This window comes from Myotis davidii, unplaced genomic scaffold (assembly GCF_000327345.1).
Source record: "Myotis davidii unplaced genomic scaffold, ASM32734v1 scaffold135, whole genome shotgun sequence".
Classification (NCBI taxonomy): domain Eukaryota; kingdom Metazoa; phylum Chordata; class Mammalia; order Chiroptera; family Vespertilionidae; genus Myotis; species Myotis davidii.
The window spans coordinates 7937776-7955878 of NW_006289813.1; the positions used below are offsets into that span (position 1 = coordinate 7937776).

The following is an 18103-nucleotide window of genomic DNA, read 5'->3' on the forward strand; positions in this document are numbered from 1 at the left end:
GGGGGGCGGGGGGCAGGGGGGTCAGCCCGGGAGCCAGCGCCTCTCCCAGCAGCCCTAGCGGCCATTTAGGGGCAGGTTTCCTGTGGCGAGATCTAGGAAGAACAAGGGCGAGAAGCAGTTCTGTGAGGTGGGAAATAGGGTCAGAAGAAGGACACTGTCATCCTGGGACCAGAGGGGCAGAGAGGGAGGTCACTGTGAGGCAGGTGGGGGTCTGGGGTGAGGGAGGGTGGACAAGGCACACCCCCTTGAGGGGCCAGCTGGTCTATTGTGGGGCAAGGGAAGAAAGCAGCCAGGGCCCCGCCCACCTGCATGGAGGCACAGCCCTTGACTTCAGGCCTTGGAGGGGTAGGTGGGACAGCGCACGGTGCCCAGGGTCCTCAGTTATCCTCCCCTCATCCCTTTCAGCCTGGTGTGTAGAGGAGAAACTGAGGCCCAGAGAGGCCACTTGCACGTGGACTGCAGGGCAAGGAATCCAGGTCCTAGAAGGCCACGTGTTTAGACACAGGAATTACTGAACGAGGCTGAGTAGATACAGCCTAGAGCCAGCTGCCTTTCTCCCACTTCTGGGAAAGTTTAGCACAGAGAGGTCAAGAACCATGCTGGAGTCGCACAGCTTGTACCGAGCCAGGTTCTCAGGCTACCTGATCTTCATCTCTCTGTGCCTTCCTCCCCGTAATGAGAGATAGTCACTGAGGTGCAGTTTCAGATTCTTAGCATGAACCTCTTAGGAATGGGTGAGTTTTAGTTTGTTTCAGCACTTTTTTCCCCTGGCGGCAGCTCCATTCTAAGCAGGGACAGGTCTCCACCTGTGTGGTCCATGGACTTTGGTGGAGCCACCCCAGTCTGACTGGCTGTTTCCTCACAGGAAGCCTTCTGTGGGGGCTGAGAAGTCAAACCCTTCCAAGCGGCACCGCGACCGCCTCAACGCCGAGCTGGACCACCTGGCCAGCCTGCTGCCCTTTCCACCAGATGTTGTCTCCAAGCTGGACAAGCTCTCGGTCCTGCGTCTCAGCGTCAGTTACCTCAGGGTGAAGAGCTTCTTCCAAGGTAGGACTCTCACCTGGGCTCACCCTCTTTGCTGGATGGATAGTTTGTGCCTCATGTCCTGTGTGACCATTTAGAGGAGGATTCGCTGACTGCCGAACCAGACAGCTCTGATGGGAGGAGTAGAGCCAGTACCCCTCCCCCCCACCCTAACCCTTGGCCTCCCTCCCTGCCAGGGCCTTGGGGCTTCCTCACAACCCCAGGGCTCCCGGGACCAGGCGGAGCTGCTTCGTGTCCTGCTGTTAACTGGAGTGAGCTGCGTGGCCGGTCCTGTGGTTGCTTTGCGGTGCTGGGTGCCTGCTGTGCTCCCACGCCTGGTGCTCCAGGTCATGCTCATTCTCCATGTGGCCTGGCTCAGCTCCTGAGAAAGAAATGTGCGTGTCACTTATCTTAAACCCTGTGACTGCCACTACCAGTGAACTAAGGGTGAACTTCTTACAAAATCATGAACTTAGGATATTTCTTCAGGAGCAGGAAAGGTAAATGTGTCAGCGGGCATGTGTTGACAACAGGGACGGGTGGGGACTGTAGTAAACTGTAGAGTTCTGCTCTGCCTGCCGTCCACTTTTGCACTTCTTCATGCTGCTCAACAAAATGCCTTGGGCTGCAGTGAGGATGGACAGTGGCTGAGGGCTGAGGCCTGGGACCATGTGAACCAGGCCTGCCTACTTTGCACAGCAGTGGGAGCCGTTTGTACTGAGATGTGTCAGGGGTGAAACTCGGCCTCTGCCCACTGCTAGCTTTCTCTGCTCCTCCTGGCGATGGGGCCGTTTCCCGAGGACTCAGCTCTGCCCGCCATGTGCTCCAGCTGGACAGCATCACCGGTCCCTCCTCCATAGGCCCGTTGGTCTTCATTTCCTCTCACGGAGCGGGAGCCCCAAGTCCTCTGGCCACTGCTGGCCCCTGAGGACCCCACTCTGTGTGTGAGATCTCTGCACGGGTGGTCTCGGCTCCTCCCAGCCCTTTGTGAAGCCCCCCGTCTGTGTTTGCCCTCTGCTCCGGGACATGGACCCGTGTTGGTGGTGTGGGGCTGATGTCGAGCCACGCTGAGATGTCCCATCATGGAAGGGCCATCTGCCCCCGGGAGGCCGAGCACACAGGCTGTGTGGCTGTGGGATGTGCGGAGCTGGGTGTGGTCCCGTGCGCTGGTGGCTCAGGTATCGGCCATGCCCGGGGCTCCTCTGGGGTATCCTGCATTCCTGTGCCTCCCCAGGCCACCTGCCTGTGCCCACCCACACTCACGCCTGTGGACACCTTAGGCATGTGGGCTGAGCTATTGCCGCCCGGCCCCCTCTTCTCTGTGAGCACCCTGGGGTTCCTGGAGAAGCAGCTACAGCGGGTTCCCGTCTCCAGCATTTATAACTGCCAGGGCCCTGGGTTCTCGCACTGGGTTCTGGGCCCACATTCAGAATTGTCTGAGTTGAGTCTGGATTCTCCTTCGCAGTGTCCACAGTATCAGGCTCATGTCCTGTCTGTCCCCAGAAGTGCCTTTATTTCCTTACGTTTTGGGTTACTGGTTGCCCTGGGACCTCGGGTCTCTGAAGAGCCCACAAAAACTTGCAAACTTGAAAATTTCTCCTGGTGCTTTGAGGTGGAGTGAGGGGCATTAGGCGTCTGTATTCCAATCAGAAGCTGAATGTGATGTCCGTTCAAGTGGTTTTGAATCACACTCCTTTCAAAGTTAAAAATCAACGGTCACCGCCAGTGGGGCCTCCGAGGGGACTCGAGAGCGTGGTTCCAGGTCCCGTGTGGGCTCGGCATGGCCGCCGGGTCCGGGGGCTTGGAGGAGACCCGGTGTGGCAGCTTTCTGACTTGGAGTCAGGGCCCTGTCCAGGCCTCCCCCGGCCCTCCTGTGTCCCTTCAGGGAGGAGGGTCCGTCGTGGGTGTGTGTGACCGCTGTCACAGGGGCCCTGCTGGCTCCAGGCACCTCACATAGCCCTTGTAAAGGGTGTTGGCTGTGGGGACGCTGGAGAGGGCGCCCGAATGGCATTAACACTCAGCATTGTCCCTTGACCCTGCAGGGGGGGGGGGGCCTCCTCGCCACCTCCTTATTGGAAACGTTCCAGGGGTTTTGTTTCGCTTTCCAGGGATTTTAATTTCATACCAAAATGTATCGATTTTATAAATAGGAAAAACTTAAATGTGTGAAACAGCCGAGAAAACCTTCTCAGTGCTGCTGTTATCCGGGTGTGGGGCTCCAGGCTCCTTGTCCTGGACCCAGCTGAGCCGGGGCAGCTGGGTAGATAGTTCCAATTAGTCCAGTAATTGTTAAAATCGTCACATCGTTCCTCACGCATGAGTGTTATAACCACACATTGCACAGTAATTTATACAATCGGGGCTGAGCAGACTGCGGGGGCGGGGGCAGCACCCCTGAGGCAGCGCAGGAAACCTGCTGGGGGACCGGTGACGGAAAGAAGGAATTGCGTCTCATCGGAAAAGCTGCCTGACTCTGAGAACCGGGATAGTAGATGTTACTGTGCCCTGACTGCTGGGCCAGAGGGCTGTGTTCACGGAGCTGAGAGTCCCTGGAGGGAGGCCCTGGGAAGCCCTGCAGACGCAGAGCATGTGCTGCAGACACAGGCCAGCCCTCAGAACCTTCTGCCTGGCCTGACACTGTGGAGGGCACGTGCCCATGCCCCGGTGCCCAAGTCTCCTCTCAGCAAGGCCCTGTCCCCTCACCAGGCCCCGGTCCCATGCCTGGTGCTAAGGTCAGTTTGCTGCGGTGACCTGGAGCCTTATCAGGTTGTGCAGGACGACTGTGCTTTTCCAGGGGGGCTGTGATGTGATGAAGTACAGGAAGTCACACAGAATGACAGCGCGCCATCGCAGGGGGCGCCAGACCTGCCTCTGGGAAGCACCTGTTTTACGCCTGCAGCTACTGGGCTGTTTGGACAGCTCAGGCAGGTTGGGGGCTGCCTGATGGGGTGGTCAGTTCTCCCTCCTCCACTGGCACACCCACGAAGACGAGACCTCCAGGCCCAGAGATTGGGAGGGACCGGTCACTCCTTGTCTGGACCAGTCCAGCTGTGCCAGCCAGGCCAGGGTTGGCAGTCTTGCAAAGACTGCTGTTCCCAGGAGTCCAGACGACTGTCCAGGTGTCCACCTGAATGCCTAGTTTTTAACCAGAAGCAGAGTGACAGTTCCATGTCGCGCCAGGGCCCCTGCCTGAGCCTGGGAGGCAGCTTCCTGTCCCGCTGCAGGCTGGCCTGGCTGCTAAGCTCACAGAGACGCTGTGGGAGCGACTGTCACCACCGAGTGAAATAGCAAACCTGATTCTGCCAGCGCACCCTTTCGATCAAGGCTTCCCAAGGTGTACATTTTAGAGAAAATTCTAAACGCTTTCCTCAATTCATTTCCACTGAGTAGTTAGAAAAAAAGCCAAGCTATAAAAATTGGATCTTAATCTGTGCTTCCTGACTCAGAAGTGGGTGAATTAATTTCATTACCACTTCTATAAAAAGTCACCTTTGGGAAGGACATGAACTGGAAAGTTTCATCTTCAAAGGGTAACAATGACCTGAAAATTTCCAGTAATGTTTAGTGTTGACTTTCATGAATTTTTAAAAGGCAGCGGGATTACTTTATTTTATTTTACTGGTTTTTGCACAGAGCAAAGGGACGGTGCTTCCGAGTTATAAACCCTCTGCTTGTACCCAAGAGCAGAGTTTTCCACTCGTAAATCTCACCGTTCACAAGAGGGACGATGTGGGAGAAGGTGGGTAGAGGGAAAGCCTGAGGACCCCCTAGGTGAGGCTGGAGTGTAGAGGGGTTCCTTCCAGGACATGTGGACCCTGCATGTGTGGGTCCAAGAAGCCCCTCACCCACTCACTTAGGCTAAGTGGTCAATTAGGCCGCCCTCCCTGAGCGCCCACTCATTTGGGAGAAGGACCAGTGCCCGCCCGGCAGGGAGAAGCAGCTTGCACAGATGACAGAGGGTCCACTGTCCACGCAGGTCTGGCACGTTGCCGGCGTCCCCAGCGAGTCACACAGAGGGGAGCATCATTGCGGGTAACAGATGTGTGCTCCTGATGCCCGGGAGAGAAGTGCCAAGGAGAGGGGAGCCATCTCAGTAAACACAATGGAGAAGGGAAAGATTACAAAATCTGGAGATTCTTCCCGTTGTGACAACACTGTCCCCCCATTCTTCACGTACCCTGTGGTTGAAACTGTCCTCCTGTCCCTGTGATTCTTTGTGCTCAGCCTCTGTCACCCAATTCCACACACGCCTGTCCTGCAGCCCTGACTGGATGGCCCTGGTTCCCTAGGCACCCATGGCAGATGGGCAGGTCCAAAAGCTTTTCAGCCCTGCCTGTGTCACCTGGAATCTCACTGTAGTTGGCACCTGTTGTCTCAGGGCCTCAGCCGGAATTCAGACTAAAAGAGTTCTGCATTAACAACCTGTGATAACGCAAGTAAACAGAAGAGCCATAGTCCCGCCCCTGGCATTCAGGGTCTAGCAGAGATGTAACCGGTCAGTCCTCCTGCTTACCAGTATAAGAGCCCCAAATACAAGAAAATATCTGAAACCTTTGAAAATATGTTGATGAGCCCGTGGAACATTAAGGAATACTCAGAGAACAAACTAAGTGAAGCTGAGAACCCAAGGAGAACGTCATTAAAGAGGATTGTGAAGGAAGGGAGTTCCAGGAGGTGGATCTGAGATGCAAGGAGGAAGGAAGATGAGAAGGTACTGACTGTGGGCACATCAGGCCCCAATTATATGAAGCAGTACCACTAACACCTTGGAAGAACAAAGAGAAACAAATTCCAGCCATAAGAGCATACATTTGGAGCAGGAGATTTGTGTTAGTCCAACAATTCTTGTATTAATTACCCCTGGAGGTTGATTAGCTGATTATACAATTTCCATGATAATCATCAAGACAAGCGAAATGGGATTTAACTTTCAAACTAGTGGGGAGAGAAAAGTGGAATGAGAAATGTAATCAACGAAAAGAAAAGACAATAAAGGAGAGGGAAAAAAAAGATATGAAAAGGGTGGAGCGAATAGAAAGCACAAAATTCCAAGCATGTTACTAACTACAGCATGCCAACTAGCAGCCGGGGTTATAATGGTGGACAACCATGTGTGTTCACAGAGGCCACAGGACAGGGCAGTGAGAGGGTAGAGAGATCCTAACCAGAAGAAATCTGATGAAACCACATTAATGTCAAAAAATCAATTTTGGGGTAACAAACATTACTGAAAATCATGTGTCCTTACATAATGATTAGAACGTTCATTTCATCAAGCAGATAAAATAATTTTAAATTTGTGTGCTTTTAATAACCTAACCTCAAAAATCAAAACAAAATCAACAGAACTATAAGGAAAAATAATACATGAATTCATCATCAGAAAGAAAGAGGTTAAATAATTCTCTCAGTATTTAATAGATCAAATAAATAAAAATCAGTAAAGATTTTAGGCTATTTGAACAATGCAAAAAAGGCTTAATCTAATGGGTATACATTAACCACTATAGTCTGAAACTACAGAATTTACATCTTTTCAAGCCCACATGAAACTTGTAAATGTATTGAAAACAGATTGGTAAATAAAACAAGTCTCAATAAATTTCAACAGACAAAATGAATAATATATGGTAAGGCCTCAATGCAATTATGCTAGAAATCAATAATGAAAAGATGACTTGAAAACCCTCATATTTGGAAATTAACACTCTTGCAAATAACTCATAGTTCAAAGAAGAAAATGTGGTGGAATTTAGAAAATATTTACAAATCAAAATGTGTGGGATACAACTAACACAATACTTAGAAATAAATAACCTTAAGTGTTTATATAAAAGATGGCTGAAATTTTATGGCCTAAACATTCAGTTTAGTAGTTTTGATTTTAGAAAAGCATAACAAACAAAAAGAGATTCAAAGAAAGCAAATAATAAAGAAGATGTTCGTGAAATAGAAAATAAACATACAATAGAGTTATTTTGCAAAGATCTAGTGAGACTGATGAAGGAGGAAAGAGAAAATGTCAAGAATGTTGAAGGGACACAATGGTAGAAGATGTAAATATTTCAGTATGAAGCTAATATGAACAAATTCATGCCAATAAATTTGAAAACATAAATGAGTAAATTCCTAGAAATACAGCTTATTAAAATTGATTGAAGAAGAAATAGAAAACCTTAATAGTCATATGACCATTAAAGAAGCCAAATCAGTTATCAATCTTCCACAAAGATAATCTAAGCCCAGATAGTTTTAAAGCAATTTCCACCAAATACTAAAGGAAAAATAATTTCACTCTATACTGAATCCTGTGGTGTTGAGTTGGAGTTGCAGGTATTGATGTGAAATCATGGATTTTGACATATGTGGATATAGACATAAATATGTGTGTATAAAATGTCAGTGTGTTCAAATACAGCTTATTAAAAATGATTGAAGAAAAAATAGGAGAGAGTGAGAGTGATTTATCATCAAGATGATACAAGTGATTTATTCAACTTCAACAAATAAAATATGGCCACAGACACTATTAAAGCAATTTCCACCAAATACTAAAGGAAAAATAATTTCACTCTATACTGAATCCTGTGGTGTTGAGTTGGAGTTGCAGGTATTGATGTGAAATCATGGATTTTGACATATGTGGATATAGACATAAATATGTGTGTATAAAATGTCAGTGTGTTCTAGCTCTGTCCACTGACACCAGTTTCAGTGAACACAACTTACATTCAGACCTTGGTATATAGACACCATTCATTAAAAGGAAAAAGGGTGTTTGTTGTTGTTGTTTGTTTGTTTGTTTGTTTGTCTCCTTCCAGAGTTGGGGCAGGGAAAGTACAAGAGAAGCTTAGAACATTCGGGCCAGAAAGCAAGGCTGTGTTCAGATTGTCATGGGGATGTCATGGGACACAGAGCCATCAGAAGGGGCTGCACTGGCCACATCTGGGCCAATTTCAACATTAACAAGAGGAAGGATAATAATGGATTCAACCCAGTGAATAAAATAGGATTCCATAGTCCACACCGATCAGAGAAAGCTCCTCCTTACAGTAAACTGCTGACTAATAGACAGGAGACAGGATTCTAGACAGAGGACTGTAAGTAGAAGAGGTGAATTATAAACTCACCATTTGGTAACCATTGTAGTAACAATTCAGGCAAGAAACATCAACAGTGCTAAAATTAGTGCTTCAAGTGGGGTGAGAAGTGGGATTTTCATAGTCTTGGCCTATCTCCCAACAATATACAAATGAATTACAAAAGTAAAAAACGTGGAGTGGAGAAACCCAGCACACACTGTCCTAAGTGATCAAATTTGACCCCACCAATAAAGGAATAGCTGACATCGTGCGTGAGAAGAGCACACGGCCACTTCTGCCATATTCCTACTGAAGATGAATAATCGCGAGGAAACACCCAACAAACCCAAACTGAGAGGCAGTCTGAAAAATAACTTGCTATAATGTTTAAAGTCAAGGTCATGGAAGTCAAGGATGGACCAAGGATGGACTTTAGATGGATGGGAACAGAGCAGGGGTGGGGGTGGGGGGGACAGCAGGCCCAGACCCCAGGCTAAAGGGATGTTAGTGGAACAGTATATAAAACTCGAAGGAGTCTCCAGGAAAGGATATTTGGGGTGCTTTGTACTATTCTGAAAACTTGCCTGTAAGTCCAACCTTGTCTCAAAACAAACAAAAGAAGAAACAAAGAAAACTGCACAACCGAGCATTTGCTCTGAGGTGTGAATGGCGGGGCTCCTGGTGAGGTGTGGGGAGAGCGAGTCCTTCCCGGAGGGTGGGAGGCAGGTGGTGGCGGCATGTGGAGCAGCGCTGGCCGCAGCAGCTGTCAGGGAGCACGGTGTGCTTGTGTTTGTGAGGAAGTCACGTTTGGACCTTTTAGGATAGCCTTTGGCATTTTCAGGCGCCCAATCTTTTTGTAAAGAGAAGTTTGAGGATAGCCAGCGCTTTCCTCACAGCCACCATAGCCACCAACCATCTCACAAATGAGCAGCGGTGGGTGGTCAAGCGGGAGCAGGCCAGTGGGTAGCTGTGGCCGTGAGGACTGGGTGTAGCCCCAGTAGGATCGGGTTCCATGGAGCACAAAGATGGGCCCCCGCCTCAGATGGGGGTGCTCTCCTGACAACCCAGACACCTGTAGTTTTCTTACAGCCACAGCCCTGCCGGTCCCTCTGCTCCTCCAGGTCTTCTCATCAATTCAATTTGTATCTGTCCAGGGTGAATTATGGGTGACCAATAGGAACCAAGAACCTATAGTGACATGTGATTGACATATGAGGAAATTGAAGGTGATGATGACTGACAGGCCAACTTCAAGTCAGAGTTATTTGCAAATCTGTGTAACTGGAGGCTTAGCTTCCAGTTTTTACTCTATGAACCTACTATGACTTTACTATAAATTCATGACTCATGCAGGAAGCAGAGGCCCTCTGACAGCTGAGCTGGGCACTCCTCTAAACTCCAGGGCGCCGGCCTGGGGGTGGACGGCTCTGGGACTGCTGTCAGCTGGGCTGCCACTGAGGACACTGTGTGGGGCTGCCCCTCCAGGGCTCTGTCCTGTCTGAACTCCAACCAGGACTCCCTGACTGTCGCACTGTGAGGTACTGGGCCCTGGCTCATGCGCCTCATCTTCACACCTGCACATTGTGCAGTTACTAATTGAATAAATATTTGAATTTTTAAAAGCATCAGGACACCTTTTTCCTTTTTGTTTTGTTTTGCAAAATGTTTCTTGAACCCTTGGCTTGGCACTGGTGCACTTTCCTTCCGATGTATTGAAACTTAACAAAAACACCCAAATCGTTGGCTTCTTCCAGGTTTTATGCCATGAACAAATATGGATCTGCAATGCATAGAAATATCATTCCTTTTCTTTTTCTCCCCAAAGAGCTGTTCTTGGTTGCACTTAGCACTGTGGCATGAGGATTGCAGGGAGAGTGTGTTTGCGCTGCAGGACCCGTGCCCAAATTTCCATGGAGCCCCCGTGGGATCCACGGAGGAGTGGCCTCAGAAAGTGGTTAGCAGTGCAGCCTCTTGACCGGAGAAGCCAGCCTCACTGGCGCTGCTCCGCACCATCACTGGCTCTGAGGAGATGCATTTTGGTGGTTCTTTGAGCCACATCGCAGTTTGAAATGTCTAAAGCTTGCCGGTGCATTTTAGAAAACATGGGGGTTCTATATATGCATAACCCACAGACACCGACACGTGTGGTGATGGCCAGAGGGAAGGAGAGCGGAGGCTGGGAGGAGGTGGACAAAGGTGGGAGTAGGGAGAAGGGGAACAGGGACATCTGTAATAGTGTCAACTATAAAAATAATGTAAAAAAGGGAAAGAAATAAAAAGAAAATGTGGAAGTTCTTTCTATAGGAAGTTAACAACTTGATGCATAAACATCTTGGAATGTGCTTTCATTTCCTAAATACATGAAAGGCACATGTTTATTTATACTCCTGACGAGTTTTCTTGTCTAAGGGAACTTGGGGCTTTGAGTGGCAGCTTTAATCCCTTCTCCCCTCAAGCTGTACCACTAGAGAGGGTGGACAGGCATTTGGGAGAACGGACACCACACCAAACCCCACATGCTAGGACCCTCTCCCCACATGTGTGCCACACTCTGTTAAAGCATGTCCGCACCATGTGTGGAAAGCTTCCTCACCAGGAGTCATTCTCCCACTCATTGTCTTACCCCAAAGCAGGACATTCGCATGCTCTGTGTTCATACACACACACACACACACACACACACACACACAGCATTCACATACCCAGCATTCACACACCCAGTGTTCACACCGTGTTCAAACACAGCTTTTATACACACACATCCAGAGTGTTCACACTCAGTGTTCACACACATGGCATTCGCACGCAGTACTCACAAACACAGCATACTCACAGTGTTCAGACACAAAGTATCCATACAGACTCACAGTACTCACAAACAGCATTCACATACCGAGCATTCACACAGAACATTCACACACACACAGAGTTCCCATAGGACCTGCTGGTTACTCCCCCTTCTGTGGTCCCTCCCTTCTGTTTTTTGTTTGTCTGTTTTTTACCTATTGGGGGGCACTGCCTTGGGAGGGGGCACCTGCTAGACAGTGGGGAGGCCAGTGGGCTTGCCCCCTCACCTTGCCCCCCTGTGTTGCTCTTGGGGGTGTCCTCCAGACCAGGGTGCAGCCAGGGGAAATGGGCATAGAGGAGAGGGGTCACTGTTTTTCCTCCAGAAACTCCCCATCCACCTGCAACCTGGGGCAGACGGTGGAGCCTGCAGGTGAAGTGCCTGCAGAGAATGCCCTTTCATCAGGCGGGTGACGTCCTCACAGATCCACAGAGGGAGCTCTTGGGTAGAGGAGAGCTGGTGAGAGGCCCATCCTCCCCAGGACCAGGCCAGCACGTCCTCAAGTCCTCACTCTGGGGGAGAGGACAGGGGAGAGGACAGATGCAGCTCTGTGATGCTCCGAGCTCCCCTAGATGCACAGGGGCAGCCTGGACAGCTTTCTGCTCCCTCTCACCTGGTGCCACGTGTTTTCTGGGAGGGCGGGGGCTCCCTGGAATCGTCGTCATCCTGGCCCCTCCCCAGACACTCACCCAGGCCGACTAACCACGTGTGCTGGACTCGCCTGCTTTGCAGGCTTAAGTGTGTGTGTCCCTTGCCTATTTGTAGCCGTGTGCGCACAGCAGGCTGCCCAAAGCCACTGTGGTCCTTCCAGACCGCCAGGCGCCCTCGGTCTCTCCTCGTGCACGTTGAGGTGAAGGCTGCCTTTACTCGTTTCCTGTCACCCACCTGAGCGCTTGATTATTGGTGGGGACTCCACCTCCTTGGGGTGATTGGGAGAAAGCTGTGCTTGTCCAGGTCTCCCGCACAGAGAACCTGTGGGTGGTATCCAGTGCTTCCCCTCACCCTCCCCGTGCAGAGCCCGGCAGGTGTCCGACACTGAGCACCAGCTGCTTGGAGGGACAGGAAGGATCAATTGTCTGCACCCCAGGTGCAGGCAACACAATCTGTGCAGAAGGTAACTGAGGCCAGGAGCTTCCTCTACAAATACAGTTTGTAGCCATCAAGAAACCTAAGTACATGTACACTTCATGTTCCTCTTCCAAGGCAGAGCGAGGAGTTTATCATTTAGTTCTCAGAAAGTGAAGACTGAAGGAATTCGTACAACTGTGAGGTGGGGACCCACTAATGTGATGTCAGTGAAGGTGTGTGTGTAGACACAGGAAGGATGGGGAGCAGAGATCAGAAGTGGAGCATTCCCTCCCTGCAACTCCACCCCCTCCTCCCACCTTCCACAGAGTACCTGCCCCCCCAGACCCCTCTGCATTTATTTGCCTCTCTCCCACCCTTGGAGCACTGACTCGCCTCACTGCCTACCCCCTCCAGCACCTTCCCTTGAGGCACCTGCACTCTCTCCCCACATCTACCCTTTCTCCCTCCCTCCTCTGGCTTACCTGTCCTCTCCCAGAACCTTCCCTCCCTCCCTGCCCTGGATCACCTGTCCTCTCCCAGAACCTTCCCTCCCTCCCTGCCCTGGATCACCTGTCCTCTCCCAGAACCTTCCCTCTCTCCCTCCCCTGGCTCACCTGTCCTCTCCCAAAACCTTCCCTCTCTCCCTCCCCTGGATCACCTGTCCTCTCTCCCAGAGCCTTCCCTCTCTCCCTCCCCTGGATCACCAGTTCTCTCTTCCAGAACCTTCCCTCTCTCCCTCCCCTGGCTCACCTGTCCTCTCCCAAAACCTTCCCTCTCTCCCTCCCCTGGATCACCTGTCCTCTCTCCCAGAGCCTTCCCTCTCTCCCTCCCCTGGATCACCAGTTCTCTCTTCCAGAACCTTCCCTCTCTCCCTCCCCTGGCTCACCTGTCCTCTCCCAGAACCTTCCCTCCCTCCCTGCCCTGGATCACCTGTCCTCTCCCAGAACCTTCCCTCCCTCCCTCCCCTGGCTCACCTGTCCTCTCCCAAAACCTTCCCTCTCTCCCTCCCCTGGAACCTTCCCTCCCTCCCTCCCCTGGCTCAACTGTTCTCTCTCCCAGAACCTTCCCTCTCTCCTTCCCCTGGCTCACCTGTCCTCTCCCAGAACCTTCCTTCTCTCCCTCCCTGGGAGCACCCACCATCTGCTCTCCCTGCCAGGCCCTGCTCATTTACTCCCCTGGGTCTGGTTGCACTGCACTGGGTTGGACTCACAAACATGCCCGCACTTATGGAGAGCGAGTATCCTGAGAGGTGAGCTGGGGCTTTCAGGTCACCTGTCAGCTCCTGGACTCGTGTACCCTCTGGGCCCCTGGAGAGGCCTCACCACAGTCACCAGGAAGGGGCAGCACACTCCCACTGTCCTGGCCCAAGGCCCCCCTCACTCCCCCAGGTCCCAGTTTCTTAGCTGCACAAAGGAGACAGGCCACCTGCAGTGCACCTGGTGAGTGGCCCTTGTGCATGGGCTGCCGGGGACCCTGCCCTGCACGATGTGTGGCCATGTGGTCATGATCTGGATACTTTGGTAACTCCCCATCTTAGTCAACGCAGGCTGCCCCAGACACGGTGGCTTGTAGACAACAGACACTGGTTTCTCACATCCTGGAGCTGGACGTCCAAGCCCAGCGTGCCCACACGGTCGGGTTCTGGTGAAAACCTATTCCAGTAGCAGCTGCCGCCTTCTCTCTGTCCTCACAGGCAGGAGAGGCAGGGAGCTCTGTGGTCTCTTCTTGTAGGGCACTAATCACATTCATGGAGTGCCACCCTCATGGCTCAGTCATCTCCCAAAGCCCCACCTCCAAATACAACTTGGGGTTAGGTTTCAACACATGAATTTTGGGGGAACACACATTCAGTCAATAGCACCACCTTGAGTGTTGAGTGAGCTGCAATCAGGGGGAGAAGCAGAACAGGAAGGTGTTACTGGGGCCTCTGCTGCCCAGGCTGTAAAAGGCACATTAGGTGTGTGGCCTTGTTGGGCCCTGCTTTACAGGGGGTCCTGGGAAGCTGCTCTAAGCTGTGCACATCCCTGTGCTGAGCACAACTCCGAGGGGGCCCAGCTGGAAGTTAGCTTCCAATGAGATGGACCGAAGCGGGGCCATGGCCATGCCAGCTGCCTGCAGAGGGACACTAGGACGTGTGGAGGTGGGCTCTGACCTCTGAGGGGCTGGGGCAGGAGGCTGAGCCCCAGGGGCCAGCAAGCTGCTGGGCCAGGGCTGGAGGAAGAAATAGCCTCATGACACCTGCTGTGGGTGCCACCCCAAGCGTGGAGGTCAGGTCACAGAGCAGCAGCCTTGGGGCTCTGACTTGATGAGGAAATAGTGCCAGGTTTTACTGGGCATGTGTTCCACTGGGGTGTGGACATGGACCAGTCCTCGCTAGGAACTGCAGCTGGTGAGAATCGGGTTTTCAGCTCAGCCTCCTGTGGGAGCCCTGGGCGACAGGAGTCCTGTACTCCAACCCATAGACAGCCCCTTGCATTCCACATTCAGGGCATCCCACATTCTGGGCTCCTCTGTCCGGGACCCACCTGTCAGGGACTCACTTATGCTGCACCCAACTGTCTGTCCACTAAGAAGCTGGCTTCACCTGAGCTGGGAGCAAAGAGGCTTCCACCTTCCAGGCATCACAGCACTGTCCAGAGGCAGAGAGCGGGGAGTCTCTTGACTTCCGCGAGGAGCACTTGGCACCTCTCGCTGGCCAGACTCAGGCACTGGTGGGGGGTCCGGGCCCCCGTGGCACAAGGTTCAGCTCAGGTCACACCTTCCCTGAGTCTCCTTTGTGCAAAGGAAAGGAAGGTCTCTGAGCAAACAGGGTGGGCGTACGGGGTGGGGGCCAGCAGGCAGGGTGCAGTCAGCCCCAGTCAGCCTCAAAGGGAAGCCCCTGCCCCACCCTGCGAGGGTACATACAGAGATGTCCACTATCTCCAGGATAATTCTTCAAATTCTCTCTGTTCCGACGGAAACTTTTCAGGGATGCAATAAATCAATGAAATGAGAGAAAGGCTGGTTCCAGGTAATTCTGCAGCCAGTTGGGGGACAGCATGGACAGGGCACTGAGAATCTCAAGTGTGGCTGCAGTTCTGGGGCTATGGAGACTTAGTGGGGAAGGATACAGTGGGGCCAGACTCTGCGGGGTTCAGGCAGCTGCGTGAGCCTGCGCCCCCTTCAATTCTGGGAGTGGACAGCCCTGGCCCCTGCCACCTGGCCCTGACCTGCCTGACACACAGGAAGCCCAATGCTCCAGGCTCTGCCCAGGCTGAGATCGGCTTCTGTGGCACCCCCCTCACTGCCCTTCAGAGGCCAGGCACTGGGCACTTCGATGGTTGCCCCACAGGGAGGTCCTTGCACCCTGAATCTTGGGGTACTGCTCATCCCTGGAACATTGCCTCCTCAACACCTGCTCCACAAGCTGGGCCATGGTAAGGGGGGGTGCACAGTGACTCTCCACACTTTCACCAGCTCCCTGAAGAGACACCCCAACCTGCTCCCTACCAGCCCTCCTCCCTGACCCATTACCTCGGGCAGTCCGGCACAGATGGAACCTGGATGTGGGCTTGCCCTCCTCATACAGGAGTGGGAGGCTGGGCACGGAGGGTGGGACCCTCCGGGGTGTGCCTAGCAGTGGGGCTGGGGTCTGTCGGCCGGCACCCCTGCCCACAGCCCCATGTTTGCCCCGCTCCCCATTCAGGTCAGAACCTCAGGTCTGAGCCCAGGGAGAGGGCTGACTCAGGAGAGAAGCCCCAGATGGAGTAGACCCAGGGTGACCAGGCAGTGCTGAGGCCAGGACCTGCTGGGAGGGGGCCTGGGGGGGCCTGCAGGGGGTGCGGGTGAGGGCTGCTCCCCACAACCCATTTGCTGTCACCCCCTTCACCCCCTGGTAATGGGAATGACCTAACTCAGAGTCCTTGGGCCCCCTGTGACCCTCCACCCCGCCCCCATTGGCATTAGCCAGCATCCTGGGCACCCCTAAACTGGGGGACCCAGGAAGTGAGGGGCTGGCCCTGTCAGACCAGGGATTGGGGAAAGCTGCCCCCTGCGCATTAGAATCGCATTCGCTTTCTTTCTGTCTTGCCTCAGGCCTGGGGGTGGGGGTGGCGGCTCTGCTCGCACGCGAGGCCCTGGCCAGGGTCCAGGCTGCTGTCACTGCGGGGAGGCCCCATCGCGTGACAGGACCCGAGGAGGCCGCTGGGTGTGGCTCAGAATGTGGCTGCGGAGGAGGGAAGTGGGGGTGCCCGCGGCGCAGGGAGGGGTCTCCTGGTGGGGGCGGTGCGGGGGAAGAGACATGGGGGAATACGATGCGTGGGGGAGGAGGGGTGGTGTCCAAGTGTAGAGAGATGCGGGGTCAGGGAGAAATTAGCAGTTGGGGCGCCCCCCCCACTTTTGACCCCCCGAGTGGGCTGCAGCCCGTGTGCACCTGGGAGTGAGCTGTGCACGCTGAAGTGAGGGGCACGGTCCCCGCGGGGTGGAGGGGTCAGCGGCGGCATCCGCGGTGACGTCACCGCCTGGGGTCCACCCCCAGCCTCGCAGCTGTGGGAGTCAGCATCCCCCTCCCCCACGGTGTCTGCTGGCGAGAGAGTAGGAGGGAAGGGGGACACTCCAGCCCCAACCTCCCTTCCCTCAATTCAAGGGAGGTGCTGGGGAGGGATGGGGCCAAGGAGCTGACTCGAGCTAGGGAGAGGGTGGTGGCGAGCTGGCAAAGGAGTTTGCAGAACGGGAGGTCTTGGTGGTCTGGGTCTGTAGCCTGTGACGTGGGTGCACTGAGGTGGGGTCCTGCCAACCCCCAGCATCACTCCTGGCCTTTACTGAGCCCCAAATCCCCCCAGGCACAGTGGGCTCCTTCCCCAGCCCCCCGGCTCCAGCCCCCGCCTCAGCCCAGCCCCAGCCCCAAGCCCTAACTGGTAGGACTATCTGGGTGGGCTGGGAAGCCAGGCCTGGCGGTTGGGGCTGCCTGGAGGGGTGGGGGTGGGGAGAGATGGGGGAGGGTAGACCTCCTTGTCTTATTCCCACACCAACTTCTCCTTGATCTTTCTGGCGTCTGTGTCTATAGAACACTCACTGGCTGAGCCTTCTGAGACCCGGAGGTCCCTTCAGGGGAAGGGCTGCTCCTGGGTCTCTCTTGGGGAGCAGAGAGCCTTCCGACTTCTGAACCTGCATTGAGAAGCAGGGTGCACACCAGAGGGGATTAAGAACAATCTCCTTTAACGTCTCAGAGCTCAGCATGTTGGCCCTTTGGGGACTTGGTTGCTGAGAGGGTGGCTGGTAGCAGACAGCCTCGGAGTGTTTGTCGGGGACCTCCTGGCCACTCCCCCCAGGGGTGACTGCTCACGTCTCCAGGAATACACCCGCCTTCTGGGAGGAAAGGGGTTCCCTTCTTGTTACATTCAGTGCAGCGACATGGGTTAGCGCGCATTCGCCGTGGGAGAGGAGGCTGATGGCACAACAGCTTCCGGGAGGGAGGGATGGAGAGCTCATAGGCCACAACATGGTCAAGAGGTGCCCATCCTCCCAAGGGCCGCCTCCCTGTGTTGAGCTCTCTGCCCTGAGGACACTCTGTCAGCACCAGAGGATTTAATGAAGGGGCCCACCGTGGCCTCTGTGGGGTGGGGACTGCTGGCCCAGGGGTAACCTGGTGTGTGTCCACTCTGTGGGGAGGAGGGTCGGACACCGTGTCTCAAGCTGGAGCTCACATTCGGGCCCCACTGCACTGTGGGTCTGGGGGCCTGGACCCCCTCAGAGCAGCTGCTGCCCACCTCTCTCTAACTGGGGTGAGGGGGTGTCTGTGGGGAGCAGGCCCTGTGTCTGAGTGGGGCTCCGTGGGGAGTGGAGGGCAGAGCTTTGGCTTCCCTCACAATCGATGGATGAAGCTGCCTGAGTAAGAAAGCAGCACAGACCAGCGCATCCTGGAAAAAAGTTCAGCACGACCTGCTGGCTCTGAAAGAGAAAACACTGGAGATTTAAGTGCCCACACGTACGTTTTATCCCAAGACCAGAGCAAGTGCTAGGGCTCCACCTCGGGGCCCCGGCCCTCAGTTGCAGTGACGTCACCTGTAGCTTCAGTTTGCAAATCCCAGAAATGAGGGGAAGCTGT

At 53.6% G+C, this 18103-nt stretch overlaps 1 protein-coding gene across 1 annotated transcript in view; it reads left to right on the forward strand.

Annotated features, from left to right (window-relative positions):
- The window catches only part of AHRR (aryl-hydrocarbon receptor repressor), a 65048-nt gene that overhangs the window by 7800 nt on the left and 39145 nt on the right, over positions 1-18103 (forward strand). The window contains exon 2 of the mRNA XM_006762449.2: positions 866-1047. Within this exon, the coding sequence (XP_006762512.1) occupies positions 866-1047 (182 nt within the window). The remainder of the gene's footprint in view (positions 1-865; positions 1048-18103) is intronic.